Source organism: Rhineura floridana, chromosome 18, assembly GCF_030035675.1.
Source record: "Rhineura floridana isolate rRhiFlo1 chromosome 18, rRhiFlo1.hap2, whole genome shotgun sequence".
Lineage (NCBI taxonomy): Eukaryota > Metazoa > Chordata > Lepidosauria > Squamata > Rhineuridae > Rhineura > Rhineura floridana.
The window spans coordinates 6,760,500-6,782,599 of record NC_084497.1 but is presented as its reverse complement, the minus strand read 5'-3'; the positions used below and the strand labels follow the sequence as shown (position 1 = coordinate 6,782,599).

The window sequence follows — 22,100 nt, the reverse complement described above, 5'->3', positions numbered from 1 at the left end:
AGCTTGCCTACGGCTGCACAAGTGGCAGGGCACGTCACACCTGAGCCACTCACTTTGGGGGGTGATCTTTAGCTGGCCCTTGACACCCAGGAGACACGAGCGGGGATTTGAACTCACAGACTCTGGACTCCCAGCCAGGCTCTCCTCCCAACTGAGCTATACCAGCTGCTACAATTTCAAATAGTGTAGAATAACTCATAGGGAAGCCTGAGAACTCACCACGCCCATGGTGATTGGGCATTGGCATGTGGTGCCCCCAGAGGGTTGTCTACAATCAATGTGGCCTTCATCCTGAAAAGAGTTTGCCACCCCTGCTTTGTCCCTATGGACATCAAGATACACCAGAATGAGTTAACTGTGCTATTCTCAGATAGGCATTGACCTTGTTTCCGTTATATTTTTTTCCCCTCTGCCCCCGGTGACATTATCGATTCTCGGAGAAGCAGGAGAAGCCACTTCCAGTCCCTGGCTCACAGTGCTGTAAGTGTTTGACTCACTTGTGGATTTCGGGAATTTAATCTCACTCCCACCCACCCACCCCTGGCCTTCTTACAACATAGGGCAGGGATGACAAATTGAATGCCCTGGCGTGGCAGGGGAGAGATGGAAGAATGCCTCTCCTTTGAAGAGGCATTCCCTTCTGAGAGAGGGGCATGCCTCTTCCAGATAGAGGCATTCCTCCATCTCTCCCACAGGCAATGCTACTTCTTAGACGAGGGATGGAGGAACCTGAGGCCCACCAGATGTTGCATGACTGTAGCTCCCATCATCCCTAACCATTGGTCATGCTGAATGCTGGTGGGGATGGCAGTTGGAGCACAGCAACATATGGAGGGCTACACAGGTTCCCCATTCCTGACCCAGGGTATGTCTGTAGAGCACCCACACACCACAATGGATTTGCCCTTGAATGCCCTCCATCCTTGGCTGGAGCGTTGTGGTTTCTCTCTCAGTGGGTTTGGCCAAAGGGGGAGTTATTTAACTGACCAAAGTACCATTGTAACTTCTTGACCTCCCCTCCCTCTGTGTCTCCCGACTCCCATTTGTCCCCCTCACACATGCTATGTCTTCCCACCCTCTTTTAAGTCTCACAAAAGGTATGGGATGGGGAGGAGGGCGCAAGCTATCTTGGCTTGGAAGCTTTCCTTGTCAGAGATGGAAAGTCAGTTGGGAGTTCCAGAGGGTGTTAAAGGAGGAGTGGTCCATTTTGATGGTGGGACACCCTCCCTCAAATAATAGGGATAGTGTAACTGGTGGACAAAAAGAGAGAAAGACTCTAGGTGCTAGAAATGAGATTTATTTGAGGTCCAACAATTTTTTTAAGTTGAGGGGGAGGAAATCCTTTCTCAAAAGCAGGAGAAATGCAAACATATTTAACAGGATGTAGAGACTACTTAATCATCAGAACCGCTAGGTGGTTTATATCAAATAGTATTTTCATTATTATTTTGTATTCTGGATGTTGTTTGGTTTCTTTATTATTTGTTTGTTTTGTTTTTTGATTTATTGTATTTATTGTATTTATATATTGCTTGTTTTTATCTTTTTGTACACCGCCCAGAGAGCCTTCGGGCTTAGGGCGGTATATAAATTAAATTAAATAAAATAAATAAATAAATATAAAATACATGCTAAAGTTACTATAGGTCATAAGATAAAAATATGTATTAAAATGCAGGTCAGATTTTCCATGTGTGGAATAGGCTTGCTTAAACGAAAAAGAGGTTTTAGCAGGTACAGCGAAGGTGCTGGCCTCTTTAGGAAATGGGACAGAGAGTACAAAATGGATACTAAATCAGAGCTTGGAAAAGTTCCTTTTTTTGAACTACAACTCCCATCAGCCCATTCCAGTGGTCATGCTGGCTGGGGCTGATGGGAGTTGTAGTCCAAAAAAGTAACTTTTCCAAGCTCTGTACTAAACAAAAATTACCTTGTGTAAAAAGACAAAACAAAGCCCTCCTACAAGAACTTAAAATGTATATATCAAGAAAAAAGAGGATTGTGGCACAAGGCTCTCTGCCACTCCAGTAGCGCCAAGTAGTTTTCATTGAAGCCAATGGTAAACCTGAGCTTTTCTTTTGCTCCATTTTAGCAGCTGTTTCAATGAGAACTGCTTGTGCTATTGTAGCAAGTGTAGCAAGGTACACTTCACCCACGGGCAAGGGGAGCAATTGGGAGCTTACTTGATGTTCTTGATTATTCCTTTCTAGCCATGTTGGTACCTGCCCCACACCTGCCATCTGAAATTTGGCAGGATTCATGCCCTCGAAAGGGGTGGTGTTGCCTGCAAATTTCATCCATTTCTGACCATTTTTTAAAGTTATAGACATTTCCTACAATAATAATAATAATAATAATAATAATAATAATAATAATAATAATAATGTATCCAATTTTTTTAAATCCCTGGACCTATTTGCCTGCACTTTGGCAGGCTTTAACCTCTCTGGAAGGAGGAGCTAGTATGTCTGTAAATTTCATCCACTTCTGTCAAAAAGAAAAAAAAATAGCCATTTTTGATGTCCCGAAAGTGAACCGGGGCACAGGGAATGGGACGGACTGAGACCGAACCAAATGTTGCAGCCTCAGATCAAGGTGGCCGGTTTTCTGAACCACCAAACCTGGGTCCAAACCTAATCTTGTGGTCGGTGCGTGCCTCTAACACAAACCAGCATCAGAAAACAAGCGAACTGTTTTTAGGAGCAGTTCTGGAACGTAATAGAAAATGGGAAGCAGTTTTCAGCACCAAGGCCACATTGCCTTCTGAGCGACCTTCCAGGGGTCGCATGCTCGTGGTGGGGCGCGGCCAGAAGCAAAAGTGGACAGAGTAACAAATGTGAATATTACCGTTGTACAATAAGTAGCTCCTGCACCTGTTCATGCGCCCTTCTCTGTTCCCCGTCCAGATAAGCAAGAGGGATTGTCAGCATTTGAGAACACAGTCCAGCCAGGCAAAAGCACTTCAGGATAGTGCAAAGCAGGGCCAATGAAAGGTGCCGTCTGGGAAGCACCCTAAATCCATATTGTCCTGCCCGAACTCGAGGAACTCACAGACACGGCTGTAGTTTTTTTCTTTTATTGATGTAAGAGAAAGTTTCAGTTCAGTGCGCTTCATGAACCTACCTATGACTTTCTCAAAACTCAGCATCCCTCTCTAGCTAACTAGGCACAACTTGGCAGCATTAAGACGTTGACTCAGCAACGAATCCTTCCCCTTGCACGCAGCTTAAGTAGGGCTGGGTAGGACCCCCTAATTGAGTGTGCCTCAAGTCACTGTTGGGCGCATGCGCATAAGCACAGACTCCTCCTGAGCTGGGATTGTTGACTCTCCCTGCCACATACTCTTCCTGGTCCAAGATGAAGGTGGGGCCTCAGTCACTGTCTCATCCTCTTCCTCCATGGGAGGAGGGCTGTCCAATCGCGGCGCGGGCACTAGGAGAGGAGCCTCATCAGGCTGAGGAACGACTGGCAGGTCTGGTGGTCTCTCCAGTGGAGGTATCTGGAACTGCTGGAGGTGACCTGTAAACGTCCAGTGTGGGGGCCACCTCAGAGTCCCACCCCTTGCTGGGTTCTTCCCTGGATGGAAAGTCCCAGTCCAAGTCCTGCTCACCCACCTCATCCTCATCTGTCCATCTGCTGTTTCCATGGCTCACAACACATATGAAGAACCCTGGAGGGCCACATTTGCCCCCAGGCCTGAATTTCCTTGTCCCTATTTTGGTATCAGCAGGAACCAATGGCCTTTGCAATCATGTTCTACTGCTGAGACAAAATTCTGGAGAGCAGAAATTTACAGGTGCAATGATGAATAAGGCTAACAGAATGGGATGAAGATTTTAGCTCCTTACTGGAATAAACAGGTAATCTACTGCTAAATAGGTTGGAAAGCTTGGAAATGAGCAGTAAAAGAACATGCTTCATTATATTTTGTACTCGCTATCCTGTTTCCTTCATACATTGTTTGCTAAGGCAAAGATTTTTGGTGTTCCTCTCTGTCGTGTGTCTGGTCTTGAATCTCATTTCTAGCACCTGGAAGACTTCCTCCCCTCTCTTTTCTGCCCTCTTGAGGATGGTCTGCGTAGTGACCCAACTCTGGTAAGGGAGACTCCTTTGCCAGTTGACCCATTATAACAGAAGATCCTGCTGGATCAGACCAAAAACAAAGTGTCTTTCTAGGTCAGCCTTCTGTTTCCAGCAGTGGTAAGCCAGATGCCTTCAGGAAGCTCACAAGCAGGGCTTGAAGCGAATAATCATCTATAAGAACCTAGAAGAGCTAAAGATACATCTAGCCCAGGCATGGAGAACCTCAGACCTGTGAGCTGAATGCAGCCCTCCCAGCCTCTCTCTGGACCTTGGGACTCTCCCCAGACCAGACCCCTCCCCAGATCAGCTTTGCACTCTGCTTGAGTCTTTGGAATGGAATGTGTCCTTGCTCTGATAATGCCTCTTGCTTGCCTAGAGGGAGGATAGAGAGTGGTGAGGGAGTGTGTGGAGAAGTTAGCCGGTGAGATCCACTGTGGCAAAGTGGTTAGAGTGTCAGACTATGACCCGGGAGACAAGGGTTCAAATCCCACACTCGGCCATGAAGCTCACTGGGTAACCTTGGGCGGCCAGTCTCTGTCTCTCAGCCTAACCTACCTCACAGGATTGTCGAGGATTAAAAAAGAGAGAGGGAGTGAAACCTGGATGCCACCTTGAGCTTCTTGGAGGAAAGGTGGGATCTAAATGCAAAAATAAAATAAAATAAAATAGCCTACTGTGCAAACATAACATGTAATCAGTTGCTCCACCCACTCCGGCCTTTGGACCCCACCCATTGTCATATGGCTCCTGGGAGGTTGCCCAGAATGGAATGTGGCCCTTGGGCTGGAAAAGATTCCCCACCCCCTGATCTAGCCCAATATCCTGTTTCCAACAGTGTCCAAAATTGCTCACAAGCAGGGCTGGAAGGTGATGACCATCCACTCTTTATCCCAGCATCTGCACCTCAGAGGTAGACAACTTGTCAATATTTACTTTATTTTATTAGGCTTGCTTCCTCCTTTTTGCCTGCTCAGGTCCCCAGAGTGGTTTGCAACATTTTGAAATGTGAACGCCTTCCTCAAACTCCCGTTCTTCCATGCGGTCACTCCCAAGATATTAGCCCTCACTGTATGACACAGTATTACCAACATCTTTGAGGCCAGGATAGCCAACTTGCTGCCCTCCAAATGTTATTGACTACGACCACATTCACACCATACATGTATTCCACTGTTATTTTAAGCAGCCATGGCTTTTTCCCCCAAAGAATCCTGGGAATGGTGCTGAGAGTTCTTAGGAGACCCCCTGTCCACCTCACAGATCTATAATTCCCAGAGTTCTCTCAGCATTCTTTACAAACAACAGTTCCCAGGATTCTTTGAGGGAAACCATGACTGTTTAAAGCGAAATATCGTTGGCCATGCTGGCTGGAGCTGCTGGGAAATGAAGTCTAGCAACTTCTGGAGGGGCACACAGGTCCCCCATCTTTGCTGTCCTTCCTTTGTGGAAGAGTTGGCTCTCCTGCCTAGTAGTCATCTGCAAATCTTCTCCATCCCTTTTTAGATGCCAACCAAAGCTAGTGGTAGCACATTCCCTGTGTATTATGCAGCCCAGAAACTGCTTTTAAAAACGGTTTACACATCTCGCATAGGTTAGGTGGCTTTCTGGTAAGCAAAAGGAGTAAACTAACAGTGGGTGGCTTCAGCAGAAGGCTGTCAGCCTTGATGGATGGAAGGAACCTCTATGTTCAAAGATTGTCTATCTCTGAAGATTAGAAGGCAAGAGCAAAGCAACAGGGAGAGCTGTTCCCTTCACACTGTGCTTGTGAGCTTCCAGAGTGCATCTGGTTGGCCTCCCACCTTTCTCCAGTCTCCTCTTCCCTTTGGGGCTAAAATTGCTGACTATATATAGAGCTGGCCTGTCTCTTAAAGGGACATGTCTTCTTGGCTTCTTTTTTTGTAGGCAACTGGAATTATTTTGGCTGGGGAGATCAACAAAGTAAGTATGTGACCCCATCCCCAGAATTCTGTGTACAATATCCTCCCTTCTCACTATACCAACTTCTTAAATGCCTTACGCTTCCTGGAGGGATGCAAATAAGTGAGATGTCATTTGCATAATTAGCAATTGTGTGAATGTATATAGTAAATTGCAGGGGAGGCTCAATCAATATGGTGGGGGCTTTAAACCATTGCCTCCCCACTGTAGTCCCAATCTAGTTTGGGTCCCCCATTTCTGCTCTCTGCACAGGGGGAAAAAGTTCCCACTAGAGCAGATTAGTGATATGGTTGATCCCATCCAGTCAGGGATCCTGTACTGAATGGAATGGCATCATAACTCTATGTATGAAACCCAATTTTGACAAAAAGGTCTCATGGAGGGCAAGTGACAGCAACTGAAAGTAAAGACCATCTAAATAAAACTCAAGAACATTTTCACAAAAGGTGCAAAAATCATCATGGGGGTGTTTTTCTGTGCTTACTGAAGACTTTTGCCCTGAACCGTGAATTGTTTGGCTGAGCTGTGTAACACACTCAAACTCAAAATGGATTCCTGATTCAAGGCTGGCCGGGCTGAACACATAGATCACAGTAGTCAATGTGATGCCTTCCAGATATTGCTTGGCTCCAACTCCTATCACGCCTGACCATTGGTTGTGCTGGCTGGGACTGTTGGGTCCAACAACATCTGGAGGACATCACATTGGCTACCCTGCCCTGACACAAAGGAATGAATACTGCCCAAAACTGATATTCTAAAATCAAAAAGGTTTAGTGGGAGAAGAGGATGGGGAACTGGTGATTCCACCAGATCATGGATGAGGTTCTCCCTTGTCCCAAGAACACAAACAACCAATGGGGATTAGCTTTGCACATAAATAGGGATCTCCAGTCCCAACTTGTTACTCCATCACACACCCTCATTACCCTCTCTTCCCTCTCCCCTCCATCCAAAACATGGGACACTCACACTACCTAAACAAATTCCTGCTCATCCTTAGGATCATGTTATGTTCACCTCATATCCTACTTAGACTTCTGTATCTAACTTTTGAAAGCTCTTCATTCTCTGGATTTCTACCCTGGTCTGTTCATCTCTCTCTCTCTCTCTCTGTCCATGTCCTCTCTCATTCTCTTCAATCATCTGGTACCCTTGTTCTCCCAAACTTCCATTCCCTACCTGAGTCATTCCTCCATTTCCCCCCTTTTTAATCCCCCCATTTAGTGTTTAATTATGATAGGCACCCCAGAAATATGTATGTAGAAGTATGTGTGTGTGTGTGTGTGTGTATATATATATATATATATATACACACACACACACAAGTTCTCCTGGACTACACAAATACACACACCCCTCTTGTTATAAGAAAAGGCATTTTCTTATGTTGTCATCTCACGGTGTGATATTGAACCCCCCTTTTCCCCCCAGATGATGACCCTGACAGCACTGTGGATGACCGGGACAGTGACTACCGCAGTGAGACCAGCAACAGTATTCCACCACCTTACTACACCACCTCCCAACCCAACGCATCAGTCCACCAGTACCCCATGCGCCACCAGCAGCGAGCAACGAGGGACTCCTACACGGACTCTGTGCAGAGCTACGAGATGGATGACTATGACCATCACCCAATCAGGTAGAGTGGGAGGAGCCCGGAACCTTCCCCGGGGAGGGCTCAAGAATTGGCCACTAAGCAGGGCTGGGGCCCTGATCCTAGAAGGGGAGATTTGCCTGGAAGGATACACTAGGAGCTTGGGAGAAGGGGAAGGGAACATGAAGATCGTGTCCTAGTAGATCAGACCAAAGGTTGATCGAGCCCAGCATTCTGTCTTCAGAAGCAACCAGTCCAACATCATCACCAGACGCTCCGAAGTCTACAAAAAAGGGTTGTCCCCAGCTGTTTGTCCCCTGAATCTGGTTACTCAGAGGTATTCTGCCTCAGAACTATTATGGAAATATCCTCAGAGGTCTGAAATGCGTGTGTGCCAGTCTGTTTTATTTACCTAAGAAAGCAGGCTTTTACCCTGCGTTTAGATCACTGAGACTTAAGACTTAGTAAAATAAGAAAAGCTACTTTATTTATAGAAATACTTAGTAGATAGGAAAGGCATACCTTGTTCTAACTAACTAACTAAGTTGGAGGCGCAATGCCCAGATGTGGGCATTGCCGTCATGGCTCAGGAGAGAGAACAAAGACAGAGATGTGTCCTCTCTCCTTGGACAGTCCAAGGAATAGACAAAGGAAGGAGGGGCAGGTCAGCATCCCTGAGCATATGAGTTTACAACAGAAGGAAGTTTGGTAGAAAACAGCACAGGTAAAGGTAGGCAAGCCTAGCCAGCTGGAGGACCCTAACTCTATCTTCCTTCTGGAATACACACAAAAGAACCCGAACAGGAGTTGCTCTTGCCCCACTTCCAACAAGAACAAGACAATCCCATTCATAGGTGTCATAAATAACAGCCATCTGGAAGACCTACCCAACCAACTGCTCTCACAGGATTGAACAAGACCTATAGGCCTTACAATGGAGCTGGAGGACCTGTGGCCCTCCTGATGTTATTGGACTCCAGCTCCCATTGTCCTTGACCATTGGCAGTGCTGGCTGCTTGAGCTATTAGGATCTGGAGACCAGCAACATCTAGAACCGGGGTTCCCAAACTGTGATCCATGGACCACCAGTGGCCCGTGAGCTCCGTTCCAGTGGTCCTCGGCATGTCTGCATTAACTATTTCTCTTGATTTTTAATTCGATATTTACTCCTTTCTTACATTGTGTTATCTGATTGCATTACAACTTGAATTGTACAGAGTGCAAATTGTAATACAGTGTAAGAAAGAAAAGAAGGAATGAAAATGCAATGAAAAATCATTCAGCATCCAGCACAGTGCATTGCACTTCCTACAACAGGCAGAGGCATTGTGAAATGGTTTGCCCGGTCCATCAGCAATTTACAAGTGGTCTTGAGCCAAGAAGTTTGGGGACTGCTGGCCTACACTGATTGGCAGCAGGTCTCCAAGATTTCAGGCAGAGGTCTCTCCCCGCCCTACCTCGAGTTTCCAGGGATTGAAGTTACAATGTTTGGGGCTTTTTATTAAGGAAAAAAAGAAGATATAGTAAGACTCTATGTATGGATGTGAAAGTTGGGCAGTGAAAAAAGCAGAAAAGAGAAAAATAAAGTCATTTGAAATGTATTGTTGGAGGAGAGCTTTGTGCATACCATGGACTGAGAAAAGACAAATAATTGGGTGCTAGAACAAATTAAACCAGAACTATCACCAGAAGCTAAAATGATGAAACTGAGGTTATCATACTTTGGACACCTAATGAGAAGACATGATTCACTAGAACAGACAATAATGATGGGACAAACGGAAGGGAGTAGAAAAAAAGGAAGGCCAAACAAGAGATGGATTGATTCCATAAAGGAAGCCACAGACCTGAACTTACAAGATCTGAACAGGGCAGTTCAAGACAGATGCTATTGGAGGTCGCTAATTCATAGGGTCGCCATAAGTCGTAGTTGATTTGAAGGCACATAACAACAACAAAGTAATGGGGGGTGATACAGATATATAAAATTATGCATGGTGTGGAGGAAATGGATAGCCAAAAAAATATTTTCTCCCTTTCTCATCATACTTGGAATCATAGAATAGTAGAGTTGGAAGGGGCCTATAAGGCCATGAAGTCCAACCCTCTGCTCAATGCAGGAATCCAAATCAAAGCATTTCCAACAGAGGGCTGTCCAGCTGCCTCTTGAAGGCCTCCAGTGTCAGAGAGCCCACTACCTCTCTAGGTCATTGGTTCCATTGTTGTACGGCTCTAACAGGAAGTTTTTCTCAATGGCATCATCTTATGAAGCTGAACTTCTGGAGATTCAGGACAGACAAAATGAAGGACTTCTTTACACAGCACAGACTTAAACTCTGGAATTGCCTCCCGCAAAAGGTGATGGCCACCAACTTGGATGGCTTTAAAAGGGGTTTCCAGTAAATATGTGAAGGCCTATCAAAGTCTACCAAAGGCTGGCAGACAGGGTGGCTCTGTTCCAATTGGCGGCAGGAGGCCTCTGAATAATACCAGTTGGTGGGAGTCGCAAGTGGGGGGGGGGGAGTTGCTGTTGCACTCGGGCCATGCTTGCAGACATCTCATCCGGGCACATGGCTGGCCAGTGTGAGCACAGGATGCTGGCCTAGATTAACCTTTGGTCTGATCAAAGCAAGACTCTTTGGATGTTCTAATGTTCAGTCCAGATAGTCCTAGGCAGATTCTGCCATGTGCTTTTTGGGGGGAGGGTGGGGGAGAACCATGGTTCAGATGTACATTCAGCGATCGCTCCATTGCCTGGTCCTTTGGTTGGGACATTTATGTTCCCCCACACAGACCTCTCCTCCCTCCGAACCTCTGGAACCCAAAGTGGCCTCTGAACACGACAGGAAGGTGGTCTTCTCTCTCTCTCTCTCTCTCTCTCTGGATTGTTGAATGCTGACCCTCTTCCTCTTCCCCCCCAACCTTTGGCAGACGCTACGGTAGTGTAGACTCTGCCGCAAACGGGCACAGCGATGCGGAGTCTGCTTCCGGGTCAAGCAGACACACGAGCCGCCAGCCCTCTCTGGAGAGCAGGCACACCCTAGACCTATCGGATAGGTGGGTCCCTCTCTTTGTTCTCAAAGTGTGCCTCTCTTCTTTTTTTTGCAGAGTAATGTGGTTCTTTGGTTTTCTGGCAACCTGGGTTAGGCTGTTAGCATCCGTCCAGCTGTGGCTGTTTCAAAGCTCTTTCTTTTTTACTTGCTCAATGTTGAATTGGAAACTCAGGTGTTTTTTATTGTGGACTGAGGCCCCCGAACAATCTTTCAATGCCCATCCTTTTTTTAAAATGATGATGGATAATCACGATCCCATTGGGTTTTATCCAACCTTAGTCCTACTCAGGGTGGACTCATTGAAATTAATGGACATGGGGTTGTATTCAACTAAGCCCTACTCAGAGTAGGCCTATCAAAATGAATGGATGTGGGGTTGTAGTAACCAAGTCCTACTCAGAGTAGACTCATTGCAATTAATAAACCTAAGGTAGTCATGGATATGAACTTCCATGGGTCTACTCTGAGTAGGCCTAGCATTGAATACCACCCATGATTAACTTAGGCCCATGGTCCAAATTTCCCCCAAACCACGCCCACCTGCCCCACACATAACATCATGTATGACATCTGGTGTGTGGCAGGCAGAGACACAGCTGGAACGGTGTTCCTTGTGGGGAACCTGATTGCACAGCCAATCCCTGCAGAAAGTACCTTTGCCAAGCAAAGCACCCAGCATAGCAGTCCCTTGTGCTCTGGTTCCCACACGTCCAACCACCAGCTGGCTCTCAGGCACGTGGGAAGCGCTGCACAAGTGACGCTGGCAAGTGGGCGAGGCAGCCCACCTGTCAGTCATCTGATGTAATAATGACATTGGGTGATTGGCAAGTGAGTTGTCTTGCCTACCTTTTCCTGCTGGGCTGAAAAGGTTCCCCCACCCCCACCCCTGGCTAACAGGAAAGAAAAACATGCACACCACCCTCAGCCACCTCTCACTGATAAATTAGGCTCAAACCTGCGCCCACCAAATTCTAAAGAAATTCTGAGAATGAGGCACTTTTTTTCTCAGAGGCAGAAAAGCTTTTGAGAAAACGGAGGACGGATTTCAGCAGAGCGCTGATTCTGCTCTCCCTGAGTTCTGTTACAACCCAACAACCTTTCTGCTATGAATCCTCGCTTGCGCTATTTGCCGCAGCTTTTCATTTGTCTGAGCCTCCCTTTCCACGGGTTACCACCACGCACGTGCGCCGTGATGAAAAAGCTGCCCCAAAGCAAGGTGACCGCATGGCCGATGGCATCAAGAGGTCTGTCTCCCTGGTGCGCGCTTGCGCTCCTGAGCACTGGTGAAACAACAGCACAGCTGCAGGCACTCCCTGTGATGTGGTCTTCCATGCGCTCGTGTCAAGATTTCCTTTTGTGCAGTGCAGGTGTAGGAGACCTCTAACCTACGAGCCTAATTGCCGCCCTGGGCTCCTGCTGGAAGGAAGGGAGGGATATGAATCAAATAATAAATAAAATAAATAATTACGTGGGCTGTGCAGAGCTCATCCAATCTGGGGACCAGTCGCCCCATCCTGGATCTGGCCCTGAATTAATTTGGGGGTGAGGCAGGGCTAATGTTTAATTAGGGTTGTTCAAACCCTGATTAAATGTACTGCCAGGAGGGGTGGGGTAAGGAGATGGTGCATCTCCTTCTCCCCTCCCAGACGAGAGCTGGGAGAGGCGGGGTTCAGTTCTACAGGTGCTGCATTGCAAAGGGCAGGTGGAGGGAAAGCAGGACTGAATCTTCCGCTCACTGATCCTGCTGGGGTCTGCTGCACTTGCATCCTCAAAAGAAGTGAAGCTGACTCCTGCCGCCTGATTCATACTCATACTCATTTTCAGGCTAAAACCCTGAGTCTGATCATTGGCCAGTAACTGGGTTTACTGGAAGGCAGCTTTTAGGTGCTGGTGCAAGACGCAAACACATTTTTATAATCGTTCATACTCATTTGATGCGCTAGGGCCATTTTAGGCAGACCCAGTCCTCTACGCCCGGTGTAGCATTCTACGCAAGGCAGGCACGTGCCTCACTGGTGCAGAGAGCGGTGGAAAAAAGCACAAAAGGAACTGAATGCTGTGGAGAGGTGTACAGCATTTGGACACTTTTTAAAAAATGCGCCAGCAACAACAGGACCCTGAAGGACGCATAAGGCACCATTTCCACTCTGGAAAGGGAACCAAGCGCATCCAGAGCTCCAAAACCCAGGGACAAAATTGGGCCATCAAGGATTTCAGGATCCTCCCCCAGCCTCCCTCAAGCTGAAATAATTTCTTTGCTCTGACCATTTTTGCTTGGCCCTCTCCTCAGCCTCATTGTCAGAAATGGGCGCAGCTGCTTCCAAAAATCCTGATCTCCTCAAGCTCCCTAGGGGTCACACCCCTCGCATTTGTCGCCTTGTCTGAGGCTGACTGAGCACCCTTGTATCCAAGTGGGGAACCCTCCCCCACTCCCCCACTTTGCCAATGCTGGAGGTGTGGTTTCAGTCTAATCCAGGGGTGTCCCGTTATCATGTCTGCATGTGCTTCCCGTAGAGCTCTGCGCTTGCTCAGAGACGTTCTGGTGACTCTTACCGTAGTATCTCTCCAAGGATCTAAGGCTTTGTCTCCTACCCACAGTAAATCCTTTTGGTTCCTTCTCCCTTCTGTGTATCTCCCCTTCCCATCGCTGTGCCCCCTTGTTCCGTAATACGTTTGTTGGTGATTTTGGAGAAGACTATTTCGAAGGGAACGTGTGGATCAGAAAGAAGTGGTAGAGTCCTGCAATGGTAGGATGGACTTTCCAACTTCCGACTGAAGGTGGAAGCATAACAAGGAAGCAGCTCCTTGACGTGCTAGTTTCCATGTGCAGGGAGTTGTGTGTTGTTGTTGTTTTAAGCATTCAGGCATGGCAATCCCTTTGTAATACAGTTCACAACCCCATTTCAGGGCTCTGTGGGATGGGTAGGACTGCTTGGAGAGGTAGGAAATTGGGGGGAAATGTATCAGAGTTTTGTCTGAATACTTGAACTCAGCCCCACAAGGACAGGAAGATGGATCAATAATACATTTCCAAATTTTTTAATCAATGTTTTTACCTTTCCTTAATACAGCCAGGAATGATTTCATTTTCAGACTAGAACAAATTTGGGGACTGGCATGCTAGGTGAACCCTAAAATGAAATGGAGCGGATAGCAAGAAATGATTATGCACCGTTTCAAATGATTATACACTTTCCTCCAAGGAACTCTATGTGGCATGCTTGATTTTTTCCCCCACCTTCTCCACTTTTATCCTCGGAACAACCCTGCGAGGTGGGTTAGGCTGAGAGGCAATGACTGGCTGAAGGTCACCCAGTGAGCTTCATGGCCAAGTGGCGATTTAAACACTGGTCTCCCAAGTTCTAGCCTGACACCGTAACCACTTCGCCACGCTGGCTCACTGGTTAAGAACCCCTGTTTTGAAATTTGATCTCTGTGTTACAATGGAGAGGAAAGTCACAATCTGAAGAGCATGGAAGGGGAAGTTGTAGGAACATGGATCAGGCCAAGGCTCCATCCAGTCCAGCATCCTGTTCTCATAGTGGCCAATCAGATGCCTCTTCTGGGAAGCTCACACGAGTGCAAGAGCGACTCTCCCTTATACGGTCAGACCATCGGTCCACCGAGCTGAGTTTAGTCTGCACAAGCGATAGGGAACCTGGGACCCTTGCAGATATCTTTGGCCTCTTACTCCCAGCAATCCCATTATCCCACATGGCCAACACTCAGGGATAATGGCAGATGTAGTCCAGAAACCTCTTGAGGGCCACAGATGTCCCCCATTCCTGTTCTAAGGAGTAACATGTCCCTGCTGCGTGTAAGAAATTGTTGACTGTCTTGAGAAGAGGCATTCCTTCCAAGGAGAGATGTTTCATTTTAGATCAGGGATGTGGAAACCTCTGGGGCCCACCAGATGTGGCTGGACAACAACCCCCATCAGACCATGTGTGCCCCGGCTGTGGGCTTCCACATTTTAGGGATGCCAAGGAAACGATAAGTCAGATCCAGGTTTGCTTACAAGGAGAAGTTTATTGAGTAATTTACAGTGCACTGGCGTACCCAATAGACGGATCAGACTGCAAGGTCCTGCACAAACCGTTGACCAGTCTGAACCCCAAACTGGGCAACAAGAGTGATTTATATAGTATACTTCTTTAAGGACACAGATAAGTGATATAAGTGATTAATTGCTACAGAGCATTACATCATAACTTTTCCAGCATAGTAAGTTGTTGCACTAATTGGTACCGCTTCCAAACAGAGCATCCTGGCATCCTTGAGCTAGTTTTCTGGCAGAGCATCAGACTGCTCCTTGGAATGGTGGGCTGTGAGCTAACTATTTACATTGACCGCCCTTTGACTTATCTTTCCAGCTGCCAGAAAGATGCTAGGGGCTAAAGGATGCCAAGGCTCTGGAGGAGATAGTACAAGCCTCCATGCCTAAAAGTGGCTATACATTTGCCTACAGGCCTACAGACCATGGTCAGCATAGCCAATGGTCAGGGATGGTGGGAGAACTGCAGGGCCACAGATATCCCTTCCCTCACTTCCGCACTGACAGGCAGCAGCATGCCAAGGTTTCAGGCAGGGAGAGTCTTTCCAACCCCTATCTGGAGTTGCCCGGGATTGAACCTGGGACCTTCCGCATGCAAAGCAGATACTCTAACCACTGAGCTATGGCCCGGTCCCTAAAGTAAGATTCTAGTCCTCATGGTCCTGAATAAAGAGATTGTTTAAATGGGAACCCAGGAAGCTGCCAGACCATTGGGCCCATCTAGCTCCATATAGTCTACACTGACTGGCAGCAACTCTCCAGGGTTTCAGGCAGGGACTCTTTCAAAGCCCTACCTGGTGATGTTGCGGGTTGAATCTGGGAGCGTCTGCGTGTAAGGCAGGTGTTCTGAGCTAAAAATGGATCAGCAGGGGATGAATAATGCATCGGTTTCACTGCAGAAAAGAGATCCAGTCATTCAGAAATCTCAGATCAGTTAAGGGGATTTTGGAAGCATCCCTGTTTGCATCCTGCAAAATCACAAAGCGAGCTTGAAACCAAAGTCTCACTTAGGAAGTAGAGGAGATGCCTTTCCTCTGGTACAAACGTGTACTGAAGAGGAGATGCAAGAGGCAGAGATGGCCACTGACTTGGATGGCTTTAAAAGAGGCTTAGTCAGCTTCGTGGAAAAAGGAGAAGGCTATCTATGGCTTCTAGCCTCCGAATACCGATTTCCGGGGATTACAAGCGAGGAGAGTTGCTCTCACACTCGGACTTCTACCTGGGTCATCTGATTGGCCACTGTGAGAATAGGATGCTGGACTAGGATGGGCCCCCTTTGGCCTGACCAAGATGCCGGGCTCTTCTGACTTTCTGAGTGCATTTGGGCACATGCATAATGATCCTTGCCTCTTCCCCATTATGCTAGCAGCTTCCCGGCAAGTGTAGCCCTCGTTGCAATATCTTGCTGTTACGACACAGCCCTGTGGTGTCCTTAAAGGAAGAGGGGTAGAGGAAAGACCAGGGCGGTGCTTATAGTTCCATCTTCCTGTGTTTCGTGGCTGCTGTCTCTTCGTGCAACTTGTTGCTGCTAACAGCTGGGAGGACAAATGTGTGGGGGCAGCAGAGGGTGGAGGTGGTGCCTGCGGGAACGGAGTTTGGGCAGGGTGGAGGGAGATCAAGTCTTGCCATTATGAGCTGTTCCTTTGGATCTCACTCGGGGCTCACCTACAACAGGGAGGGGGACCTGGCTGGCCTTCCAGATGTGGCTGGACTCCAACGTCCAGCAGCCAGCATGTCCAATGGTCAGGGACGATGGTGGCAGTTGGAGTCCAAAAGCATCTGGAAGGCAACAGAGTCCTCATTCCTGATTCAAAACTTTTCCCTACTGCATGCAAGAGATGGCAGAATGCCTCTATTGATAAGAGGCATTTCCTCCTGAAAGTGTAGGGGATGTCTCTTCTTGGATCCTCCAGATGTTGCTGGACCACAAATCCCAACAGCCCCAGCGGCTAGCATGGTCAATGGTCTGGGATGATGGGAATTGTTAGAGTGGAGCAACTTCTGGAGGACCTCCAACCTGTATTCCCTGCCAGTGGCAGATAGTGCCTCCAGGTTGTAGCCTGAACTTCCAAGGTGCTGTCCAAGGTGCTGAAGCAGTTCCACCTGCTCCTTGAAATTTCAGGCTAAAACCCTGAGTCTGATCGTTGGCCAGTAACTGGGTTTACTGGAAGGCAGCTTTTAGGTGCTGGTGCAAGACGCAAACACATTTTTATAATCGTTCTGTTTTGGTAGCAGAGAGTACCCCTCAAGGGTGCATTCAGACTTTGAGCATGAATTTGGACACTAGACTGACAACAACATCAGCTTCCTTAATGAAGCACTTGCTTCCTTGCTTACTTAGCTATTTTATTTTTCCCACATTTCTAACCCACCTTTCCTGGAAGGAGCTCAAGGTGGTGCACGTGGTTCTCCCCTCCCTGTTTTGTCCTCACAACAACCCTGTGAGGTGGGTTAGGCTGACAGACAGTGACTGGCCCAAGGTCACCCGGTGAACTTCCTGGCCGAGTGGGGAATCAAACCCAGGTCTCCCCAGGTCATGGTCCAACATCTTAACCATTACACCACACTGGCTATCACTTACTGTGAAGGTATGAGCCCTGTTCATGTGTTCCAAAGAACACATGTGGCTATAAACCCACATCAGGGGGCGCATGCTTTGGCCCCGGCTCCAACATCCTCATCCCTGCCCAGTATATTCTGCACTAGGTCTTCCTATGTTGATCTGAAGGGGGCTTCTAAGTATGGTCAGCATGAATGGAGGGAACTCTATATTACTCACAGGGTACTAGTGTTGGGAGGCATCGCCTGACCCCCCCTTCAGGGATATTCCGGACCCCTACCCTCCCTGGAAATTCAGCTTTCAATTTATTTATTTTTAAAAAAGGAGTTTCTAGTCCCTTTTATTTGTGGAGATCCAGGGGGAAATGTGCAGGCAGTATTCTCCGCAGCTACCCACAAAGAAGTCATACAATTAAATAAATTTAAATCTATTCAGTTACCTATTTATATTTATCATCTGAGGGTTCTATTTTGATATCCACCACTACCCCCAGTTAGGCCCCACTAGGTGTTTCTATCCTAGGCAATAGTGCTATGCAAAAAAGGCTTCAGCCTGGTCTGAGCATTAGGACTTCCTTGTGGAGGGCATGTGATGTCTCTGCCCCACCAAGGATGGGGACCCTCCAGAGCTTGTGGGATTTTAGCTCTCATTACCCCGACCCTTGGCTGTACTGGCTTGGGCTGATGGGAGTTGGAGTCCAGCAACATCTAGAGGGCTTCAGAGTCCCTGTCTCTGACATTCGTGAAGCTCACCCCTGTTGCATGGAGAATTTCCACAGGCCTGGCAAACTTAGCTAGGCTTTTGTGTGAAAGTTGTTATTCTCCGTCATTCATGGCATGGCTATTGTGTTTCTGCCTGAGAAGAAAAGATGTTGAGTTATTGAGATATCCCTCTCAGCACCTGCTTCTCCACACATGTGACATGTCGATGTTCCAAATCGGAACCACTTTCACATCTCTTTAATTACCATGGCTCCCAATTAAGGAGTCATGGGAACAGACTTTCTTTTCCATGGCCCCCAATGAAGGAGGTGCAGTGGCGTAACAAATTTTACAAGGTGAAACCCTCAAAATCTAGTGTGTTCCCTTACTGCAGGGAACAGCCATGACTTGTTACTTTTTCCCCCACGTCATTGGGCTTCTCCTAGGAAGTTTAGTTTTAAACACAAACTTCTGGCCTCCTGCCCTCGGCTCCTTGTTAACCGAAGCAAAACCTCCCGTTCACTGTCTCTATTACCCTTCCTGCAACCTCTCCAACTACAGGCTATATTTCTTTTAAACCTTCTGGCTCTGAAGCTTCTAAATGAGGCCCTGCCTTACCTCTCCTCTGGTATTATCTTGCTAGCTGTCTCTCACTCTCAGGCTCCTGGCTTCGCTCGTACGCACAGTGCCAGTCTTGCAGACAAAGGCTCTGCTCATGCCCGCCAGCAGCCTTCAGCTTTGAGCCTATCCCTCCTTTTTATGTTGATGCTCTGTCTGGAGAGAGAGTCATCCTAAGGTACCCCTTGTCCCCTTCCATCAGCTGCTCCATCTGTCACAGGTGGTTTAGAGGAGAGGCTCAGTATCTCACATAGAGAAACTCCCAGTAGGCCAACTAGAGGACAGTTCCCACATCCCTCCCAGAGCAGGGAGGAGAGAAGGTTTGCCCCTCCAGATGTTGCTGAGATCCAGTTCCCATCAGCCCCAGCACATATGACCAAAGATCAGGGATGGTGGGAGTTGTAGTCCAGCAACGTCTGGAGGACCACAGGGTCCCCATCCCTTGCTCTCGAGAAAGCTGTGCATGTTTTTATGGTTTTTGAACAGGTTCTCATTTGTAGATGCAAGCCAGTAGATAGATGTCACCCAAGCGTGATGTTTACTGCCGTACTTACCCTGAACATGTCCGATCTCGTCTGACCTCAGAAGCTAAGGAGGATCAAGACTGTTTAGTACTTGAATGCAAGACTGCCTGGGAATACTGAGTACCATAGGCTTTTCCTCAACTCTACCGTTTGATGATTCTGTACTTGGAGTCCTGCACTGAGCAGGGGGTGGGACTCGATGGCCTTATAGGTCCCTTCCAACTCTACCATTCTATGAATTCCCCAGCTTGATTTGCCCTCCAGATATTTGGAACACCAACTCCCATCAGCCCCAGCAACCAGCATGGCCAATGGTCAGGGGCGATGGGGGGTTGTATAGTCTAGCAACATCTGTAGGACACCCTGCTGGGGAAGGCTGATGCGACCAACCAAGTCCAGCTCAGAGCAGACCCACTGAAACCCATAGACCCAAGTTAGTCATACTCGTTGATTTCAGGGGGTCTTCTCTGAGCAGGACTTAGCAGGATGCAACCTTACCTCTCAACCACACATGCTCCCAAGCTAGGACAGGAGCCATGACATGTGCAAATCCCAGAAGCCATTTCTCCAAGGAAGGAAGCAAAATGTTGGTGAGGGTTGGCTATGAGTGGGCCCACAGTGATGTCAATAAGCGCCTTTACTAGTCTATATGTATCTCCATCTTTTATGCTTGGTTCCTCTTTCCCTACACAAATACCCAACCCCGACCCATCACTGCAGCCCCACAGGGAGCAGCCGCTATGCGTCATCGGCCGAGCTGAGCCAGGGCAGTTCACAGCTGAGCGATGACTTTGACCCTGATGACATCAGCCTGGATGAGCGGGATGGCGACTCTTATCACTCCTGCCACAGTTCGGTTAGTTACCACAAAGACTCCCCGCACTGGGACGAAGAGGAGGATGACCTCTACCTGGACGAGGATGAATTCAATGAGGAGTACAGTGACAACGAAGAGTACTATCCTGAGGAAGAGACAGCAGAACCCGAACTCAAGTCCTATCACAGGGAGGCTTACCAGCAGCAAGAGCAACAGCAGAAGGGCCAACCGCTGCAGCAGCCACCACAACAGAAACCACTACAGGCACAGCAGCAGCAACAGCCACCACAACAGAAACCACTACAGGCACAGCAGCAGCAACAACAGAAGCCACTGCAGGCACAGCAGCAGCAACAACAAAAGCCACCACAGGCACAGCAGCAGCAGCAACAGAAGCCACTACAGGCACAGCAGCAGCAGCAACAGAAGCCACTACAGGCACAGCAGCAACAGAAGCCACTACAGGCACAGCAGCAGCAGCAACAGAAGCCACAACAGGCACAGCAGCAACAAAAGCCACAACAGGCACAGCAGCAACAACAACAGAAGCCACTACAGGCACAGCAGCAACAGAAGCCGCAACAGGCACAGCAGCAGCAAAAAGCAGAGCAGCAGCAACAGGTGCAACTGATGCAGCAGCAGCAGATACAGCAGCAACAGAAGATTCAGGAAGAGTGGGATGCGAAGGCAGTAGAGGTTCCAGCAGGCCAGCTGAAGGAGCCCCCTGTGGAAGAGGTCCCTGCCCAGGAGAAAGCCCCAGAGGACGACACCTCCAAGACAGAGGAGAGGTAAGGAAATGGCAGGCAAAGGGAATGGGGCAATTCAATCTTTCTCAGAAAATGGCATTCTTGAATGCTTGTTGATCCAACAAGTAGTTGGTTGGTTGGATTGGGTTGGGTGGGTGGGTGGGTGGGTGGGTTGGTTGGTTGGTTGGTTGGTTGGTTTATAGAGAAGTGAAGGCCAGGGTGGGGGACAATTTTACAATTTCCCCCAATTTTACAGGGGGGAAAACAGAAAAGAAATAGGGGGGAAATCCAAATTTTTCTATTTTTTTTCCGGGCCTTCACATTTTTATTTGTTGATCACATTTATATCTCACCTTTCCTCCAAGGAGCTTGAGGTGATGTACATGGTGCTCCCCCTCTCTATTTCATCCTCAGAGCAACCATGCGAGGTAGGTTAGGTTGAGAATCAGAAACGGGCTCAAGGTCAGCCGGTGAACTTCATGTCTGAGTGGAGATTTGGGCTCGGGCCTCCAAGGTCCCAGCACTCTAACCACTAATAATAATAATAATAAAATTTTATTTGTTAGTCGCCCATCTGTCTGACTTAACAGACACTCTGGGCGACTTACACAATATAAAACACAATTTAAAATATATTCATACAACAGTAAACCACCTGTTAGTAATAGCCTAACCCACCCCAGAAATCCCATAGGCCTGCCTGAATAACAAGGTCTTTAAGGCTCGACGAAAAGCCATCAGGGAGGACGCATGTCGAAGGTCAAAAGGAAGCAAGTTCCAGAGGGTGGGGGCCACGACCGAGAAGGCCCTCTCTCTGGTCTGCACCAGCCTAGCTGTTTTCACTGGTGGGACCGAGAGAAGGTCTTGTGAGGCCGATCTTGTTTGGCAGCATATTTGGTGATACTGGAGGCGTTCCTTCAGATAAACTGGGCTGAAACCATTCAGGGATTTAAAGGTTAATACCAACACCTTGAATTGGGCCCGGTATACAACTGGCAACCAGTGTAGCTCCATCAACACTGGGGTGACATGATCCCGGCGACGGCTTTGCTTTATTAAGCGTGCCGCCGCATTCTGTACCAGCTGCAATTTCCGGACCGTCTTCAAGGGTAACCCCATGTAGAGCGCATTACAGTAGTCTAATCGAGAGGAGACCAGGGCATGTATCACTCGTGGAAGCAGATGTATAGGAAGGCAGGGTCGCAGCCTCTGTACCAGATGAAGTTGGTACCAGGCTGCCCGACTTACTGCAGCTACCTGGGGCTCCATGGACTACACCCACATTGTCTCTCTTATGTTCTTGTGTATTGTATCTCAAACCTTTCTCTCAAATGAGGACCTTTTGTACAACCCCCTTGTAATTTGAGAGGTGTAGATTCTGATAAATTCCATTTAAAAGTTCCACG

The 22,100-nt window shown here is 47.9% G+C and overlaps 1 protein-coding gene across 1 annotated transcript in view; it reads left to right on the top strand.

Annotated features, from left to right (window-relative positions):
- The window catches only part of LOC133372771 (protein unc-13 homolog A-like), a 115,090-nt gene that overhangs the window by 5,637 nt on the left and 87,353 nt on the right, over positions 1-22,100 (top strand). The window contains exons 5-8 of the mRNA XM_061601834.1: positions 444-480; positions 5,986-6,021; positions 7,456-7,666; positions 19,852-20,736. Of these exons, the coding sequence (XP_061457818.1) occupies positions 444-480; positions 5,986-6,021; positions 7,456-7,666; positions 19,852-20,736 (1,169 nt within the window). The remainder of the gene's footprint in view (positions 1-443; positions 481-5,985; positions 6,022-7,455; positions 7,667-19,851; positions 20,737-22,100) is intronic.